Genomic DNA, 15,348 nt, shown 5'->3' on the forward strand with positions numbered 1-15,348 from the left:
GTATATATATAAAACCAACTCAGAAAATAGACTCTCTCCGCCAGCATCTGTGTATTAATTTAATTCTTGCAAAAAAAAAATCTTCAGTTTAAAACTTATTTAATCATTTATGAATTTTATATTCGCCATTGATTATCAATTTTATTGATATTATCTTCAAATCACAAACTAAAAGCTAAAGCTAAGTCAGTAAAAGGCTGTTTCACTGGTTTTAAATCCTCATTAACACTAAAATGCGATATTTTCTGAAGGATATATACAGGGTGATTATAATTAAGGTCTCAGTACAGTTGATTTAATGTGTCACTTTTAGCCGAATCTACTTTCGTTATGCCGCTTACAGCACCATCTATTGATACACTTTGGAACCAGGCCAGCCACCCTGAATGAGGTTTTCCTGGGCTTTTACTCAGTCACACCAGGCAAATGCCGGGGTGGTACCTAACTTATAGGTCCCAGGCCGCTTCCTTTCTTCCTTCCCTTTCCCCGGATTGTGTGCTCACCGAGGGACGTCATTCCTCAAAACGTGACGGGCTAAATGGCCTTAGATGCCGAAAGCCCAGAAATCTGTGTGTGTGTGTGTGTGTAAAATTTTGAAAGTGGGTCTTTAATATTATGATCACCCTACATTATTAGGAAGCCTATTCTGAATTACTTTAAGGAGTTTTTTTTTTTTAATTTTTTAACAAACTTATACGTCTTCCTCGAAGATTTTTCCCAGTATCTACTGGCAGTTTACAGGTTTCGAGCTATGACCATTAATGCCATCTTTATGGGACAAATCGCAGCAGTAAAGGCTAGAATGCTAGTACAGAAAATGAATCAAATTTCAGAAAATAACAAAATGACGCACAGAATATATCAAAAACTGGCTGAAGTCAGAAAATGACTAGAAATGACTAAAAAAACAAAAAGGACGTGGCTAGAAAAGTCACTAAAGGTAGTGGCTTTTCCGAAAATTTGCGGCCAGTCGGGTTCTCAAAAATGGCCAGATCTAGCTAGAAAGTGGCTGAATTGGAAACCCTAATCTTGTTTCGCTTGCTTTCGTTTTCTTCCCAAAGATGTTGATGCAACCTTTGGTCACAGTCAGGGTTGCAGGCTCTACCAAAAGAATAATATACTCGTCTTCATGAAATTTATGTTCGTCCTGTGGTTATGTCAACAGTTAAAAGAAAAGAAATATCTTTTAATAAAAATCAAATGCAGTAAACCAACATTCATGAATTAACGATCTTGTGCTTGTTTATTACGTACTTGTTACGTACTGGGAGTGGATATGAAATCTGTTGCATAGAGTTCAATACGTCTATATAAATCTAAGTTATGAAGGTGAGGAAGTATTAATAACGTGCGCTCCCAAGCACGATCGGCTTGAATCCAATGAATTTGGTGGGTGAACAAACCATTATGTAAGATCGATCTTTACATTACAGATTGTTTTCCCCACTATATTGTCTCGCCTTGAAGAAAAGCTGAATTACATATTCGATATTACATGCGTTGTTATATTCGATAAAATAAAGGAGATGGATGATAATGCAATTGAATGACGAAGAAGCTTTTATCACTGATCTAATGCAAGCGTCGTGTTGACGCAAACTGTTACTGAATGTGGCTCCCCGGTTAGTGATTTTCTAGCTTCGATAGAATTTTCCTTCCGGAACAACTGAAATTCACACTGTACCCTAGTAGCATACATAGTAGGCCCAACGTGGGCTAATGGTGGGCATGATTGGAAATTCATAATTGTAAACATAAAGTTGGAAGATCCGTCAGCGCAACGCTGGTTTAAAGTTATGTTGCTTAGCCAACACTTTGCCACCATTTACCCAACAGTTATAACTTCGTACTCCCAATCACACTGGGGGGCGCGGTGGCTCAGTGGTAGAGCGTTCACCTCCTGTGCTTGGGGTCCCTGGTTCGATCCCAGCTCGCGCCGTGTGGACTTTGTGGTGAAACACACCGTGCTCGTGGGTTTTCTCGGGGTTCACCCGTTTCCACCCACTTTCTTCATTCCACCATTTCTCATCTTCACCGTCTCCTTTAGCCTCACCGGCATAACTGCGGGACGTAAAACTCAAGGATTTCATTTCATTTTTTTTCCCAATCACAGTGTTACTGATTTTGCAGGAGCTGTTTTTGACATTCAGTTCGTTGGCAAATTCTCGGCGAAGCAGCCTGTTACGACATAGAGCCGACGTTGGCAGTTGCTTCGCCCACCGTTTCCTGTGGTTGAGCCAAAGCCGGATCTAGGGGGAGCGATCCGGGCGATTACCCCCCAGAAAAGGAAATATTTTATTATGCTATACACGTCTCATATTTATATTTAAATTTCGTATATATATTTAAATTTCGTCTCATAAAAGTCATAAAAGTCAAGTCGTCAATGAACAAGCCGAGATGAACGAAACCCAGAAGCTCCCGGTGTGCAAAACTGTGGAACACTGTCATTGTTATCGAGCCGAGCCCGTGTCTGGCCAAGTCTGTCCACCAAATATAGCGATCTTTAGTTCCTAGGCGATGGGCTATTTGCCCACTTAATTTCGTTCACATCTGGTCAGTAGTTACCGAGACATGAAGTACCACATACGAGACGAGGTTAGCCGAGCCGAGTTAAATCTGCCCCTATCCAAGCTGTGTCAGCAAATATAGTATTTTTATGCATTTGGCCATGGGCTATTTGCTCACCAAATTTGCTTAAGATCTCTCCAGTCGAGACATCAAGTACTATATAGGCTACAAGGCGATCCAGTGATGCCAACCCGTGGGGAAAATCCCATTTTGTGGGACTTTTTGACGTTAATTGGTTAAATAACAATAAGAATTGTCGTCGAAATGGCAACATGCATGGGATTTTTGATATAGAAAAGTATATGTACTTCACCAACAACAAAATTCTCTGTGGTCGATAGGTAAATTGAGTCTTCAATAAGCTTGAAACCAGTCTTCATTGTTAAATTTTGTTACCAAAAAAAAAAAAAAAAAAAAGTATACTAGTACGAAAGTGATTTTGTGCAGTAACTTAGTATCCTCTAGGGATGCGCACGAGTCGAAACACAGTTTGTAAAATTCGATACGAGTCGAGACAAACATATTTCTTAACTCGAATTTTCGTAAAAATTTCGACTCGACTCGAATGTCTCGAAAATCTGTCTATAATTTTTAATATTATTTTGAAGAAAGTATTCACTCAGAAACAGCTTTGAAACCAATTCCAGCATTTGTTACTTTAGAAAGGTACAGAACGCTTAAACGATTTAATTTTCAGCTCAATTCAGTGAATTAAAACTAATAATTAATGTTGTGATATATGATTGTACTTCAATTATAATAATAATAAATATATTTGATTATCTAGTTTGTATAAAAATATCATCCGTAACCTATATCTAGTTTGTATAAAACTACTATCTGTAGCCTATATCTAGTTTGTATAAAACTATTATCCGTAGCCTATATCTAGTTTGTATAAAACTATTATCCGTAACCTATATCTATAGTTTGTATAAAACTATTACGATAAAGTGAGCTTCCGAAATTCTCTGAATGAGTAATTGGCAGTCTATAGTAATTCTTGTGTTTTCGTTCTCATGAACGCAATAGGGCTACTGAACTTCTGGATTATTTGCTTCCCCAACTATTTTGAGGCTTTAATGTATTCACGTGCCGTATCACGAGTTACGGATAATATATAGTGTACATTTGTTGCACATCACATATTATGATAAGAGACTATTTTACATAGTATATTGCAATTAATGGACTGCTTGGATGCCAAGAACTAGTATAGATAGGTACCTTTCACTCCTATAGATATGTATTTTGCAAACACTAAATTATAAAACAATAAACTACATACAGGTTGGCGCAGTGGCAGAGCGTTGCGTTGTCTAATGAATCCCTATGCCTTCTTCATCATGACGATGGGAGGGTGCGAATCCGTCGTGTTCCAAGGGAACAGCTCCTTGACTTCTGTACTGCGGACGGAGACAAGTTGGCGGCGGCTTAATTATGCTCTGGGGAACATTCACGTGAGCATCCATGTGTCTAGTGGAGCTCGAGCAAGGCACAATGACGGCCGAAGCGTATCGCATACTGCTTGCCCCTTCATGACGACCATGTTTCCCAACGGTAGTGGCATTTTTCGACTAGATAATGCACCATGTCACAAGACCAGGAGTGTGATGGAGTGGTTCGAGTAACAGAGGGGCGAGTTCCAAGTGATGTGGTGGCCTCCCAACTCGCCGGATCTGAACCCAATCGAACACATCTGGGATGTGATTGAACGTGACGTTAGAGCGCATCGCCCCCTTCCCGAAATTAACGGAATTAGGTGACCTGTGTGTGCACATGTGGTGCCGACCCTCTTCAGCGACCTACCAAGGATCATGACGTCCATGCCAAAACGCGTCGCCGTTGTTACCCGTGCCAAAGCTGGACATACTGACAATTAGGTAGGTAGTCATAATGTTCTGGCTGATGTGTGCGTTTATTTTAACTCGTATATTTTGTCCCGATTCGAATTTCGAGACGCCTTGTCTCGAATTCGAGTCGAGTCGAAACAAGCTGTTGAGTCGAGACAGAAACATAATTTCGAGTTGAGACATTTTGTCGAGACGAGTCGAAACAGGCTTAAATCTAGACTCGACTCGACTCGTGCATATCCCTAGTATCCTCAAAAAACAAACATCAAGGAATGTAAATTGCGCTCTGTTATTCAAAATAAAAAAATAAATAAGATAATAAACGGAAGAAAGTAAAAACGTAAACGAAAAACAACCAACTTCGGAAATATCCCGAAATGAAATGACTGCAGATTCTCCAGTGGAGAATGAAGAGTTTCTATTATCATTGCGTTGAACAGAAGACGATAGCACAAAGGCATGATGGCTACACTAAATTCTGACAACAAAATGTATTTGTTTCCGTCTACATTTTCAATTCATTCTTTCAAATAAAGAAAATTCTTATCCCTAAACTATTCCTAAGTGTAGAAGTTCGAAGTTTACGGATAAATCATTCATATATTGAATAAAATTAGTCATAGAGTAACTTCATTTTTCATATTTTATAAGTTTTTATTATTTATTTATTTTGTACTCGGTACTCTACAAGAACCCATAATTGTTGTTGATCAATATTTTTGTTTTAAAGGGGAAGTTTCGACAATCGATGAAATAACTATAATAATTTAACTAAAATAACTGCCAGCACTTATTTATTACTGCTGTACTTCGTAAGGAAAACTGGCCACGCAAATAATGATAATTCTAAAATATTATTAGAATTTAACGAAAAAAAAAAAGTCCTAAGATGAAACATGTATCAATTGATAGACTAGATCTCATTTCATTAAACAATGATGTGTGTAAGTTGAAAAGTTTATGCGTAGTTTTCGACAAATTCGAGAAAAATTAATCTGTAAATCTAAAAGTGGATGCAGTACGAGAACACGCCACTGATTAAACCTGCGTATACTAAGATGGGTTAAAAAAATTGTCCACGCTTTTATTAGGATAAGAATGTTTATGGATATTTCTCTAGTATCATGTCATAAATTAGGTTTTCTGTCAAAAATAATATAAATTTCATTTTCTGTCATTCAGTACATTTAATTTCTAGATTATAACCCAAATTAAAATAAAAAATAAAAAATCATGGTGGGTATAAATTACCCTTCCTTCGTGTAATGTGTTTCAATAATGTGCATGAAGTTATTTTCAGTTATAGTTAAAGATTCTGATACTAGGCGTCGCTACGGGTACGGCTGAAGCAAAGTGTCGTACACTGCTGATTTCAGAAGTGATGATGTTAGAAGCGGTTACATACACCAAGGAGTTACGTGTAAAACCACACACGAAGGGAAGGTTAAAAAAATAACCACTAATTACATAAATAATTATTATCTATCCCAGAAAATGTAATATATTCTTCTCTATATTGTACTAACTATAAACTAAGACAACTGAAGGCACAAAATAGAGAAGAATATCACATTTTCCGGAACAGAAAATAAATTTATGTGGTGGACATTTTTGAAACCCTCCATTGCTGTGCCGTGTTATGCATAATCCATTCGTATCAAACTAATCTTGAAGTATCCCTTCACCCAGCTCTTCATTATCACACTACCAAAATATGGTAGTACATCGTATGATTAATGAGCTTCACAATTGTCATTAATTCTGTAATTTCTGTTTAACTAAAATAATGTCCATAGTTGATATACTATAGGTCAGGGCTGTGCCGTGGAAAATCAGCACCCGGAACGAGAGTATACGACGGCGCCCCGATACATATATTCCGAACAATTTTTCGTATCTTTTTTCGTTTTTTCTCCCGAATTTTTCGCCTTTCTTACTTCGGCGCCCGGGGCTGTATGTATCAATCGATAACGACATTTCAAGCTGAACAAAAGTATGTATGTGAGGTTAAATACTCATACGTAGTTTTCGAAAAATCAAAAAACTAATTTATATGGCTCTAAAAAATATGTGTAATTGCCAATAATTGGTATTTTTTAAAAATTCTATTGGAAAATAGTATTTATTTATGCATTATATATGTAAAAAAATATAGACTGCTCACCAGCATATTGCATCTGTCTCTAATGGTGGCGCGTGTACTCCTAACAATGAGATAGATACTTCTACAGTTTAATTTAATTGTAAGAGAGTACAAAATAGTTTGAATTGTTCAACTAATGATAATTATTTGAAGACTGGCAATCCCGATGTGTGGATTTTTTTCCCTCTTTTTTCCCCTGATTCGCAGGCGATGCGCTTGCGCACAGCATAGATGCGATTTAAGTATACTGTGAAAATGGAAATGAGAATCGGGTTGCGGGGAGATAGAAGAAGAAGAGCAACAGCAAAGATTGGTCTGGGAGGTGAGAGTAAACGGCTGTTATATTGTTTGTTGATGTGGAGCATTCTGGATAAGTACGTGAATTCTGAAAATCTCCGGGTTATGACAGAATAGTGTGAAGAATGCATAGTTTATGTAGAAGAGTCATGTCTATAATTTGTGTTTAGTGCCGAAATACAACTACTTTGAAGTTTTAACTGTTTTGTGACATTGACCAACTCCAGGTCCGCCTGTTCGGTGGACTCAATTGACAGGATCAAATGCTATGGTACATGTTGTAGAGAAAAAAGGACGAATGACACATCCGTACTCTGTAAGTAATGATACTTATTGCATGGCAATATTAGAATTGGTACTACATGTCTGTCAGTTCAATACAATAAAATATTTTGACATTTTGAAGATAGTATGAAAAAAACGCTAGTTTTAGCTAGCTTTAAATTAAAAAAAAAAAAAACTTGTTTTGTACTTTGATTGAGATAACGAAATTTACATTCCCCATGCATTAGAAAGAGAGTTCGTGATATTTACATGGTATGTACTTCTTTGGTGAGGAAATGCTCCTAGTACTTTACGAATTATTTCTTACGAGGTCAACTCTTTTCCTGGGTGCAGAATCACTTTAGGAGGCCTTCAGCGCAGTTTGTATAAATGCAGCGTCAGGACATGTAAAAATTACAGTGAAAAAAATCTATAGTAGGTTTTCATCTAAAAGCAAGAGTTGCATCTAATCGAATCAGTGTATAGTCGTAGATAGTGCCTCCGTAGGGAGCAGGCAAGTCAGTGACGGTGGGTGCCCGTAAACGAAGCTGTTGCAGAAGAGTAATTTTGAATGTCAACGTTCCACGGTGAACAACAAACAAGACGATGTAAAATCTGAAAACATTTTACTGCTCCATTTTTCTTGTAATCTTTTCAATATTTAGTCATTCAGGCTGATATTTGCGGAAACAATCCCGCAAGGGGAATTGAAGGAGGATATTTTCTGTATAATTAATTCTGCTAGCTAATAAGACTCATGTTAGGTCAGGTTCTTTCCGTTTTACCATGATATAAGTAATCGCGGCGGGACTTAGCGGAATTTAATTCAATCTTAAGGAAGATTAGTTTTCTAGAGGCCACCAGTTTGCTTTCATTTCCCTCTAATTCTTCCATTTCTTAGATCATGTATTAGTTGTATTTACAATCCATAAACGTGGTACATCAAAATAATCCCATTTTGGTTGACAGATGATTTAAAGCTGAACGTCGTTTCAGCACTGAGGTAATGCGAGATGTGGACCTTCAGCTTAACATGAGCTGCGAAACACATGATCTCCAACAAAGAATCGAGACCAGATCTTCCTTAACAAAGGCGATAATGTTAATCTCAAGGGAATACAATGATCTAATTTTATGGTATTACCGATGTTCAATGTAATTCAAATTTAATTGAAGAAAGTTATTATGCCATGTGCATTCGTTCCAGTCGATTATTTTTTCCGTCGTTTTGTTTAGGAATACTTACTGTTTTTCACTTGATCATAGAATAGACAATGTTGTCATAACTTGTAAACCTAGATACATGGTTTTATATTCATTAGGTTGTGGTTTCAAAGAACCTTCACTCTTAAATCAGAAGAAATTCCTTGCTGACGTCATTGTCCTTATTATGAAATGTTCAGATTTAATTCCTGGTGGCTAGTTAAGTTCAGATTCTACTTTAAACCACGTTACACATAACCATAGAGTGAATAAATAAATATTTATTTATTCTGTGATACAACTTGGGTATTCAAAGGGGACACTTGGTGGATTTTCTCGGGGTTCTCCCGTTTCCTCCTATTTTCTTCATTCCACCATTTCACTCATTTCTCATTATCACCGTCTCCTTTGGCCTAACCGGCATAACCGTGGGATGTTAAACTTAAAGATTTCATTTCATTTCAAAGGGGACACTGACTCGAAACAAATAGCGGTACACTTAAGTCAGGGAAAGATTTTCATTTTGTTTTCATGGAAACAATACGTATATGGTTCATGGTGATAATTTTGCCAATTCATATGCGTGTCAGTGGGTCAAATCATACAATGCGGGTACAGTATAGGGAGTGGTTACTAGAGAAACTGATAAATTAAGAAATAAGTTGTTACGGAAAAGAACATTCACTGCCATTTTCGTTGCTATAGGTAATTTCAATACGAAATCTGAATTGTTTTGTGTTAATATTTAACTGAAACTGATCCGCATTATCAAATACGAACTTGTGCAGTAAAGAGTCTGTGTACAAGGAAAGAACAATAGAACTCTGTACAGCAATTACAACTTTAAATCCATTGCCCATTCTCTTGGATAACACTGATAGGCTAACTAACTAACTAACTCTATGGCCTATGGAACCCGGAGGTTCAGTGCCGCGTACACAAAAGCTCTCCACTGACTTCTATTTTCCTATGGGTCTACCAGTCAAGACTTTAAAAGCGTTTCTACTTTCTTCCATTCTAGCTACATGACCTGCCCACCTAAGCCTCCTAGACTTGACGACCCTAACAATGTTGGGTAAACCGTATAAACTATGTAGTTCCTCGTTATGAAGCTTCCGCCATTCCCCATTCTCGTTCCTCTTGGGTCCGAATATTCTTCTCAGGATCCTGTTCTCAAATACTTTCAGTCTATGTTCTTCCCTCAGAGTAAGCGACCATGTTTCGCAACCATACAGAACAACAGGCATGATTATCGTTTTATATATTTTAAGCTTCAAATTCCTCGACAGAATTCGCGACGACAAGAGATTTTGAACCGAATAATAACACGAATTCCCTGCTTTTAGTCGACATTTAATTTCTTCGTGAATATGATTTTCGTCTGTTAATATTGATCCTAAATATTTGAAAGTATTCACTTTATCAAAAGTATTATTTAATATTTTAACGCCTCCACAATTTGCCGTATTACGGTCCCGACGCACTTCCATGTATTTAGTTTTCTCTGCATTTACTTCTAAACCCATGTCCCTGCAAGCGTTTAATAATATCTCTGCATTTATTTCTACTGTTCTCCTATCATCTCCTATTAAATTTACATCATCAGCATATGCCATAACCTGGTGAATGCCGTTCAACTCTAGGCCCTGGTTGCTATCTTTGATTTTCCTTATGGCGTATTCCAGCACAAAGTTAAATAATAATGGCGACAACGCATCTCCTTGTTTCAGGCCATTTTCGACGTGCAAGCTCGTGGACAAAAATTTTCCTACCCGGACTTTACTTTGGGATTCACTTAAACATATCTTAATTAATCTAGTTAGCTTTCTCGGTATTCCAAGCTCTGTAACACTGATAGGCTAGTGCACTAAAATGCATAAACACGTCCAGTTACATCTATTACAGTCAGTGTTTCCAGTTTGCAGTAAAGGTCGTTGAATCTAGGGGAATCGACTTCCAAAATAGCGAAAAAGTATATACATATTTCCGATGAGTGATTTTTACATGACAATTTGGCAACTTATGTACATATGTAGCTACTTTTGTATTGTGAATAAATCAAGCAGTTCGGATATTAGTTGGAACCATTTTTTTATATGTTCGTTTTCCTTTTACTTATTTGAATCAGTCCAAGCGTCAATGAGTTCGGCAAATATACAGTCTATATTGCGTGTGAAATCTCCAGAATCCCGCCTTGTTTTCTAATAGGCTACATCTTGGCCTCTAACCGAGAACAATATTAACTTTCAATGCAGCTGATATAATACTAGCTTTAATTAACAATATTAACTTATTTAGTTTGCAGAGCTTCTGTTGAGATACAGAAATAATACAGCATTACCTATATAGAGATAATTATCTCTAAAAGGTTAAGTAAACGATGAAGTGGGTGTAAATTTTTTCTTTGAAGTGATATTGATCATACAGTAAAACGTATGTGTTTTACTGAGAGGGGATTGTCAAGGTACTGTAGGGTATAGGAGCTATAGCCCCCCTCCCCCTTGGCGCTCAGGTATACACTGGATAAAATGGGCTTGAATCCTCCTTTATACTGGATAAAGCTGCAAACTATGGTTTAGCCTCTCCCTTGATCATATCCTGGATCCGCCACTTTATATATAGCGAGAGAGAGAGAGACGAGATGTCAGGAATATTTTTTCAGCGACTTTTTACCCAGATTGGAGTCGTTTCACCTCCCATTTAGTGACTTTTTGTGTCAACTTTTTGACAACACTAATTACAGTTTTGATATGTTAAAACAGGTGTAGTTATTAATACAGTTTTGAATTAAATGGACAAACATTCATCTCGTATCGAACTATAATTCTTATATAATTTCGTTCCTCTGTGGGGAAACTTCCGTAAGTAACTTTACTGCCAATGGTTTCTTTCTCCTGACAAAATCATCCTTGAATAGCGCTTTCCTGAAATATTTGAAGAACACAGAATCATCCGAGAAACCGTTCAAATCTTGTAACTTACTGTCACTTGTAGATCCTCTATCAACTTCATTAGTAGACACCTGTTTATAAGAATAAATTTTTACGCCACTGATAGAATTCAGAAACTATTTGCAAATGGTTGAACAAATATATGTCGTGTCGCTGGGATGGAAAAACATATTTTTCAAACATTTGTAAATAATTTTCTAAGCTCGTATTAGTGGCGTAAATATTTTATTTTCAAGAATAGGTGTCTATAAGAGAAATTGTGTGAGAATTTACAAGTGATAGGCCTACTACAAGATTTGAAGAGTTTTTTGGATGATACTTTGTTCAAGTATTTCAGTAAAGTTCTGTTCGAGGATGAATATGTAAGGAAGGAAAAGCAGCTGGAGGTAATGTTACTTACGAATGCCCCAAAGAGGACCGAAATTATACAGGGTGTTCAAAACAACACCGACAGCGCTTGGGAAGTGATTCCTGACACCAAGATAAGACAAAAAGTAAGACCAACCTGGATGTAGAAATCCGTCATTTCGGAGTTATAGGCTACCGAAAACGAAAAAAAAAAAAAAAAAAATGAACTTTAAAGGTCCATATCTTCAATAGTATGGGACCTGTAGTAGGGTCAAGACTTCGCTTAGAAACTAATATGTGCGCTATCCAAGAATACATGTTTCAGAACCCTGCGGTACTCACGCATCAATTTTTATAGTGGGAGTTTGGCTGCGGGCATATAATTTGAAGTGCTTACCAATTACCTTTATAAAAGTTGTTACAGAAGAACTACAGAATCCTGAAACATGAATATTTTGATAGGGCACATACTAGTTCCTAAGTGAGGTCTTGACCCGACTGTAGTAGGTCTCATAGTATTAAAGCTATGGACCTTTAAAGTTCATGTTTTCTGCAGCCTATAGCTCCGAAATGACTGATTTCTGCACCTAGATTGGGTTATATGTTTTGTCTTACCTCGGTCTCATGAATCACCTCTCAAACGTTGTCGGTGTTGTTTTGAAACACCATGTTTATGTATTAGTATTAAGAATATTCTCCGAGTCTGAAGAAGATAATAAGATGTCACGGAACGAAATAATGAAATGAGAAAAATAAGAAGAAAAAGGAGAACTCCGAGAAAAACGTACACTCTTGTTTATCCACCACAAAGTTCACTTGGCACGGACTGGAATCGAACAAGGAACTTCATGTACCAGAGGTGTCTGCTCTACCGTTGAGCTACCGCAGTCCCAAATATTCAACAAAACTATACCACATTGCCAAATGAGTTTGTGTATAAATTTTTGAATTTAGAACTATCTAAAAATCACGTCTTCTTTATATTTTCTTTCAAAGGAAGCTTAGATTTTATTCTAGCACTGTTCGTATTAAATTAATATGCATATCTATAATTTAGTTGAAAACATTTCGTTTATTACATGTGTAGTTTTATTATCGCAATGCCTAATGTTTGAGATACATTAGCTCTTTGAATAAATTTGATCAGGTCATACGTATTATCTTCAAATCCGTGTGTTGTTTCCTTGTGGACGGTCATGAACTCCGTCTCCATAAAGTTAAAAATTTGGAATGTGAGGTAATACATTCATAACAAAAAATAAGTAGCCTTCTTTGTCCTCAAAATGATATTTTGCTTTTCTTTCTTTCCTGGGTCACTGAGACAGTGTTGGCGTTCTTTGAGTAAATGCATTTGTTGAGCAGAGGTGGGCTGTAGTCAGTCATTCTTGGACCTGCTCCAATCAAGAATCAGTTGAAACTCTGTATGCTGTTGCATCACCAGAGATAAATTCCTTGTCTTCGTGGGGGAAATCCTGAATTTGAAGCCCAGGGATGATGAATCACTGGTTACATATAGTAACCAATATTGTTGCATACCTCATTTTTGGCGATGCTCTCTGGATCTACATAGTTTCAATTTGGCAATCCTTGCTGCATTATGGTTTCATTTTTCTGCTGTAACAAAAGAAACATGTTTTTGTTTAGTTGTAATTTTCATTTGATTCATGGTTTTAAAAATATCCAAAGTGAAATATTTTGTTCAGTAATTAATCTCTTCCATTCGTAGTTAAAGGGCTGGGAAGAAGATGACAGCCCTGAAATAATTCAGGAATAACGTTCAAGAATAAAACACTGAAAAAACTAATTACTAATATTCGTGTATATATATATATATATATATGGGGGACCATTTATCTTTGTGCCCTTCTAACTTTTAAACTATCAGATTCAAAACGCTGAAATTTTGTAGTATCCAAATATGAGCATGGAGACATTGTTTGTCATACTCTGCGATACTATCGGTTAACAGTGTTGCCAACTCAACATAGTTATGATTTTTCGATATCACTAACTCAGTTATTGCACATGTCAAACGAAACCTTACAATTTCGCATTTCGTATTATTCAGTGTTGCAAACTAAGGACGCTAGAGTAGGACAAAAATCCAAATTTTAGTGACCTCTACAGCAGTAATAACACAAATGAAGCCGGAAGGTCAATAAACATCTAACTTTACTCTCTGATTCTATTATCATGTTGGAGGCATGGTGGCTCAGTGGTAGAGCGCTTATCTCTGGTGCGTGGGGTCCCTGGTTCAGTCCCCGGAAAGTAAGTTTGTAGTGGATAACATCACGTTCGTGGGGTTTCTCGGGGTATTCCGTTTCCTTCCACTTTCTCATTCAATTAATTCTTCAATCAATATTCATTTGCCTTAATTATCGTCTCCCTTAGCCTAAAGAATATAATCATGGAACGTTAAATATTTCATTTCTGTTGTCAAATTGTGATGGATTTCGACTAAATAGGAACAAAGTTAAAAGGGATTGAAAATTTGACTTTTTTCAAAAGCCAGTATTTCGGAAAGACCGTAAGTAAGTAACTAATAAGTGGTTTTCAATACATGTAGAGATTATAATATTATTTACCGTAATTTGGCCCCTCTAACCGTTCTGGAGATATAGTAAAAATGTAAAAGTTTGCAACATTGTTCAAAATTATGTAATTCTGAGAACTTGTAATTGTACCGTTCAAAAACTGTTGTTGAGATGTTATAGAAGCAAAGTAAATCAAATATTGTTTTTTTAAAGTTTCCACAAATACATCATTTGAAGCAATGTAGCAACTTTTGCCAATTTCTTTTATCTCTGGAACGGTTTGATATATCAAATTTGCTATAAACGGCGTTATGATGTTTATGTCTATTGAAAACAAATCTACAGAATTGGATGTAATACCTATTTAAACACTTTTTCGAAATAAAGTTCTTCGAAGAAAGTTAAATTTTCAATTTTCCTTGTAACTTCGTTTCTACTCGCTCGAAATATGTCATATGATGATCGTGGTATTCGACGTTAAGGTACTTTGGATGTGTATTGCCCCGTCCGTCTCTCTTGCGTTTAAAATTGGGTTGTTTCTCGATGTTTGTGATACTGTAGCGCTCACAATTTGCAACACCGCATAAAAAGTATGCTGTTGTAAGTTTTCGTTTCATATGTAGATTTTGAATATGTAATAAGGAATTCGAGCCCACATGTCGTCAGGGTGCGGTAGCTTGTCTTAAGCTCTCATTTTCGTTTTATACAATTGCTTTTTTTTTTTTTTTTTTTTGCTTTATTCTATTTTGGATTCAATCTTTATACGGTGGGACATTCCTGGCTTCTACTTTTATTATCCACAGTGGATTCACTTTATAATAGTGTCATTTAACACGGGGGAATTTGGGTTTATGCTCACTATTTTGGTTACGGCTCCTGTCGTAACCACCTTTTATTTCATTTATTTTATTTTATTTTATTTATTTATTTATTTTTGTGAAAAAAATCCTTGTTTAATATATCTATTTTATAACAATTTCTAGTGCAATAATCGACTTGGTTTCAAGGCTGGTACTTTCCTTTTAAAACCACAACTGTGGTCACAAGACATGGCAATATGTTATGACTGACGTACTGCTATTTGAAACAATACAATTTTGCTGGATTATCAATACTGTTAATCTGGTTGTATATCAAACTATGTCCCCTGTCGGTATTTACGTGATATGAAATTTCAACGTGTT

The 15,348-nt window shown here is 36.5% G+C and overlaps 1 protein-coding gene across 5 annotated transcripts in view; it reads left to right on the forward strand.

Moving 5' to 3' along the window:
- The window catches only part of LOC145694502 (calcium release-activated calcium channel protein 1-like), a 124,709-nt gene that overhangs the window by 79,394 nt on the left and 29,967 nt on the right, over nucleotides 1-15,348 (forward strand). Inside the window, exon 1 of one of the 5 annotated variants that reach the window (XM_081770810.1) lies at nucleotides 6,814-6,889. The exons of 2 other annotated variants lie outside the window; for them this stretch is intronic. Coding sequence is in view for 1 of the 3 variants with exons in the window: in XM_081770806.1 (XP_081626932.1) it covers nucleotides 7,133-7,180 (48 nt within the window). In the remaining 2 variants the exon portion in view is untranslated. Of the gene's footprint in view, nucleotides 1-6,813; nucleotides 7,181-15,348 lie in introns of those variants that run through there. 2 more of the 5 variants (XM_081770806.1, XM_081770809.1) reach the window with 2 other exon arrangements.

This window comes from Thermobia domestica, chromosome 9 (assembly GCF_964235325.1).
Source record: "Thermobia domestica chromosome 9, izTheDome1.hap1.1, whole genome shotgun sequence".
In the NCBI taxonomy this organism is placed as follows: domain Eukaryota; kingdom Metazoa; phylum Arthropoda; class Insecta; order Zygentoma; family Lepismatidae; genus Thermobia; species Thermobia domestica.